Source organism: Crinia signifera, chromosome 5 (assembly GCF_055691185.1).
Source record: "Crinia signifera chromosome 5, ASM5569118v1, whole genome shotgun sequence".
Taxonomy (NCBI): domain Eukaryota; kingdom Metazoa; phylum Chordata; class Amphibia; order Anura; family Myobatrachidae; genus Crinia; species Crinia signifera.
Window position 1 is genome coordinate 310,960,505 of NC_139221.1, and position 5,205 is coordinate 310,965,709.

At 45.5% G+C, this 5,205-nt stretch overlaps 1 protein-coding gene across 1 annotated transcript; it reads left to right on the top strand.

Annotated features, from left to right (window-relative positions):
- Positions 1–488: 488 nt before the first annotated feature.
- Positions 489–1,619, top strand: LOC146005824 (paraneoplastic antigen Ma3 homolog). The gene has a single exon (XM_083145251.1). The coding sequence runs from the start codon at positions 489–491 to the stop codon at positions 1,617–1,619; it is 1,131 nt and encodes a 376-aa protein (XP_083001377.1).
- Positions 1,620–5,205: the final 3,586 nt, after the last annotated feature.

Genomic DNA, 5,205 nt, shown 5'->3' on the forward strand with positions numbered 1-5,205 from the left:
CGCCAACAAGTGTATTTATATGCAGTGTTTTTATGCTAGCCAGCGCATGGTAACTTTTTGTGTAAATGCATGCATTAATACATGTATAGGAAATATAGAGAGTATAGTTGTTTATTGAGGTTATATATGTCATGTAAAATTACCTACTGAATCGTCATACTGTGTAAAGTTAATATTCTGCTTGTTCTATGAAGTTATTGATGTGTTATGTTAAAGTCATTAATTGAAGCCGTATGTTATGAAAAAGTTATTTATTGAATTCAAATGTTTGCATTGTAATGTTATATTCATCACATTAAGAAAGTAAACTTACCCTTTTTTATATAAACACGCTGTACCTCTGTTCATTTGAGAGCCCTAAAAGGAAATAAGTATAATATCAGTATAGTTTATGTGGTAGCCACATACCTGCAATTAAAAGGTGGTTACATTTGGAGGCACTGGAACTGAGATTTGGTAGGATCTCCTGTTTACCAAACATATATAAAATGGAGAATTTAACAGGAGTAGATATACACGAGTGGTGTATACAAAAAGATAGGGACACTAGGAAATGCCTAGGAATAGCAGGAAACTTTTCGGAGTTCTCAGATGAAGAGGTACTAGAACAAGCAGACAAACTGTATGGTATGCTTAAACCAAAAATAGTGGACAAATGGAAGGGAGCCTTGGGGAAGGTAACGGCATTTATCATAGAGAATCTGAGGGAGTTAGACCCCAGCTTACTCCCGGCAATGGTTTTAGCTAGTGAAGAAACAGGGAGAAAGTGGCATATAATAGGGCCAGTAAAACCAGAAGGGCCTGCCAGTACAAAAAACTGTAACCCCACCACTAATGCAAATGTCAAAGGGAAAGAGGAAAGGGATGTAGAGGATAATGATACCCAAAGCCAAACCACCAATGTAAGTGGCGGACAATTTGAGGTTATAGTAGACAGGGTGGTAACACAACTTGAAAGATGGCATTACGAGGGAAGTTACCGTAGGCTGCGTATATTTTCTGGGATTATCCCAATACCCACGGGAGAGGAAGCCTATGAGGCATGGAAGGAGGCAGCCATACAGCAAGCTGAAGAGTGGCAGTGCCCAGATAAAATTAAAAGGCAAAGGGTGGTAGAAAGTTTGAGGGGCCCCGCCATGGGAATTATCCAGGCAGCCAGGCGCAGTAGCCCCAATGCCACCCTGGAAACGTATTTTGAGGCCCTGGATTATGCATTTGGGACCCTGGAGGACGTAGGGGACCTTATGTCCCGACTATACCATACATTCCAAGACCCTGGAGAGAAGCTAAGTACCTTCCTGATCCGCCTAGACAAGTTATTATATAAAATAGTGGATAAGGGAGGAATAGAGAAAACGGAGGTAGACAAACACAGGATGAAACAGCTTCTCAGAGGAGCATTAACTAGTGACCCTGTTGCGCAGAAGTTAAGATGCTCAGGGATACGAGAGCCTCCCCCTACTTTTAATGATTTACTTAAGGAAGTGAAGCAGGACAAAGTCCTAATTGAAATGAGGGAAAAAACTGTGAAAAAAGTAAAGGTAGTACAATCCACCCCTGACAGTAGCGAGTTTGAGGCTAAGATTCTTAAAATGTTAGAAGAACAAAATAAAAAATGAGAGGATTTTATTGTAAAACAGAATGCAAAGGCTCCCACCCCAAACGTCAACACCCCGATAAGAGGATTAGAAAGGGGGAGTGGCAGGGGGTGTTTTAACTGTGGAAGGTTTGGACACAGAGCTTTCGAGTGTAACCGGGGCACATACAGAAACCCTGGCAGGAGGACAGACAATAGCAACCTGAGCCAAGAGAGTCAAGAACAGGGAAACGGGAGAGGGAGGTCTGTGAACCCCGCATAGGCCCCCTAGAGATTACTTGCTGCGCCATGGGAAACTCCTGGTGGAATGGGGAATTACCTGAGGGATTAGTAGGGCCCACTTGCCACATGGATGCGTCCATTAACAACAAGCCGTGTAGGATATTAGTGGATAGCGGGTCCCAAGTGTCCATAATATTTGAGGAGTGGTATGAGAAGAACTTGTCAGAAGTACCTATTCAGCCACTCAGCGGACTTGTAATATGGGGCCTTAGTGCTGAAAAGTACCCCTATCTGGGCTATGTACAAGTGAACCTCAGTTTGCACAAGATGTCATCAAAAGAGACTGACACTTTAGAAACACCTTTAATCGCTTTGGTGTGCCCAGACCTGTCAAAAGAAAGGGGGGATTCGAAACACCTGTCATAATAGGGACAAACACCCACATATACCAGGTGTTACAGAAGTGGCAAGAGGGAGAAGAAGAGCAGGCGAATGCAAGTTCTTTCTATGTGGGGACAAGGGAAGATAAGTTTCAGGACTGTTTTGAGGGGAGTGATATTACACCAAATGATAGAGCCATGTTGATCAAAGAACTTGAAAAGCATAAGCAAGCCTTCTCTGAAGGAGAGTGGGATCTCGGCATGGCTAAGGGAGTGGAACACAATATAAGGCTCACGGATGAGACCCCATTCCGGGAGCGTTCTAGGAGAATTGCACCAGCTGACTTTGAGGATGTGAGGCAGCACTTAAAAGGACTATTAGAAAACCAAGTTATCATAGAGTCCCGGAGCCCTTATGCCTCCCTTATTGTGGTAGCTCGCAAGAAAAGCGGGAAGATCAGGATGTGCGTCGATTACCGCACTTTAAATCAGAGAACAGTAATTGACCAATATACAGTGCCAAAAATAGACGAAGCCTTAGACTGCTTACAAGGGAGCGCTTGGTTCTCGGTGCTCGACTTAAGGAACGGCTTCTATCAGATTCCTATGAAACCCGAAGATAGAGAAAAGACAGCCTTTATCTGCCCATTGGGATTCTTCGAGTTTCTAAACATGCCCCAAGGAGTCAAGGGAGCCCCAGCCACCTTCCAACGGACAATGGAAAGGATCGTGGGTGATATGGTGTACCGAGAAGTCATCGTGTACCTGGACGATATCATCGTGTTTGGGTCAACCCTTCAAAAGCATAACCAACGCCTGCTGAAAGTGCTGGAGAGATTGATCGAAGGAGGGCTGAAGCTATCGCTTGACAAGTGCCGGTTGTGCCAATCAAGAGTGAAGTACTTGGGGCATATTGTCAGCAGAGATGGTGTGGCGACCGATCCTGAAAAGGTAGAGGCAGTGAAGAAGTGGCCCCGTCCAAACAAGCTTAAGAAGCTGCGGTCGTTCCTGGGTTTCTGCGGGTACTACCGCAGGTTTGTCCCAAACTATTCCAGTATTGCAAAGCCCTTGACCGATCTGACCAAGGGATACCCATCGACTAACAAGAGGGTAAAGTCCAAGAAAGACTGTTATAAGACAAGTGAACCCTTTGGAGATCGGTGGACGGCTGCATGCGAGGCTGCTTTCAACTCCTTGAAACAATGCTTAACAGAGGCACCTGTCCTCAGCTACGTGGACCCAGAATTGACCTATGTCCTACACATTGATGCATCGCTGGATGGACTGGGAGGAGTGCTGTACCAAGAACACGGGAAGGAGCTAAAACCGGTGTCATTCGCCAGCCGTGGATTGAGCGAAAGCGAAAAAAAAATACCCGACGCACAAGTTGGAATTTCTAGCCCTGAAATGGTGTATTGTGGATAAATTCCATGACTACCTGTATGGAGCATCATTTACCGTCAACACTGACAACAACCCGCTTACCTATGTACATATCACAGCCAGGCTCGATGCTACCGGACACAGATGGCTAGCTGCATTAGCTCTCTACAACTTCTCGCTGAAATATCGCCCAGGTGTCAACAACACGGATGCTGACTCTCTTTCCCGCATGCCAGGCCAACCTGAAGAAAAAGGGGAAGATGAATGGATCGAAGTACCCGCAAGTAACATCAGGGGGATGTGCCACAGCATCGGAGTGAACCAACCACCCGAAAAGAGGTATGCAGATTGCTTAGGACTGCCACCACAAGTCTTACCACTATCCTACTGTTGGATTAGCCAAGTCGAAATGGAAGGGCTACCGAAGGTGAGACAGAGTCAACTGAGGCAAGACCAGCAAGCTGATCCAGGCATGAGGTGCGCTTTCTCTCACAAGCACAGCCCCAACACTTCCCCAGAGGTCAGGAAAGAAGCTGAACTATTGAAAAGACAGAGGAAGAATCGGATTACCAAAAAAGGGGTAATGTACCGAAAGCATGAAGCTGGGAGAAACCAATGGCAAATTGTGCTGCCAAGGAAGCACCGTGTTACAGTAATGAGAGCTCTCCATGATAAACATGGCCACATCGGGATAGAAAAGACTCTGAAATTAATAGCTGATCGGTTCTACTGGCCAGACATGAGGAGAGATGTGGAGGCCTATTGCAAGAACTGTGGTAACTGCATCGCCAGAAAAACTCTCCCAGGAAGAACAGCCCCACTGGTAAACATAAAAAGCCAAGGGCCCATGGACCTGGTCTGCATTGACTTTTTAACGCTGGAAGTGGAGTCGGGAAACAAATGCAATATTCTAGTAATTACCGACCACTTTACCAGATACGCCCAGGCATATGTCACCCCAAACCAAAAGGCTGTTACAGTTGCTAATGTGCTGTGGGAGAAATTCTTCATTCACTATGGACTTCCTAACAGACTGCACTCAGATCAGGGGCGTGACTTTGAAAGTAGACTAATCAAAGAACTGTGTCAAAGCTGCGGAATTAAAAAGTCACGAACCACCCCATATCATCCACAGGGTGACCCCCAGCCTGAAAGATTCAACAGAACCCTATTAGATATGTTGGGGACCCTGAATCCGCTAGACAAGCATCGATGGAAGCAACATGTATCCAGGCTGGTGCATGCATATAACTGCACACGTTGTGATGCCACTGGGTATTCGCCATACTACCTAATGTTTGGACGTGAAGCGAAGCTCCCCATTGACATCAGTTTTGGAACTTTGAACTCTGATCCGTCAAATACCTCGCACTTAAAGTATGTGCAAACCCTTCGGAAAGAACTCCAGGAAGCCTATGAACTGGCTGAAAGGGCAGCAGACAAACTTGGGGGAAAGAACAAAACCAACTACGACCGTAAAGTTCGTGATCATGTCCTGCACCCAGGAGACAGAGTGCTACTTCGACGACTGGGACACCCTAGAAAATTCTAAATCTCCTACCGCTGGAGAGAAGAACCATTTGTGGTGTTAGAAAAGTTTGAAAACTTACCTGTATACAAAAT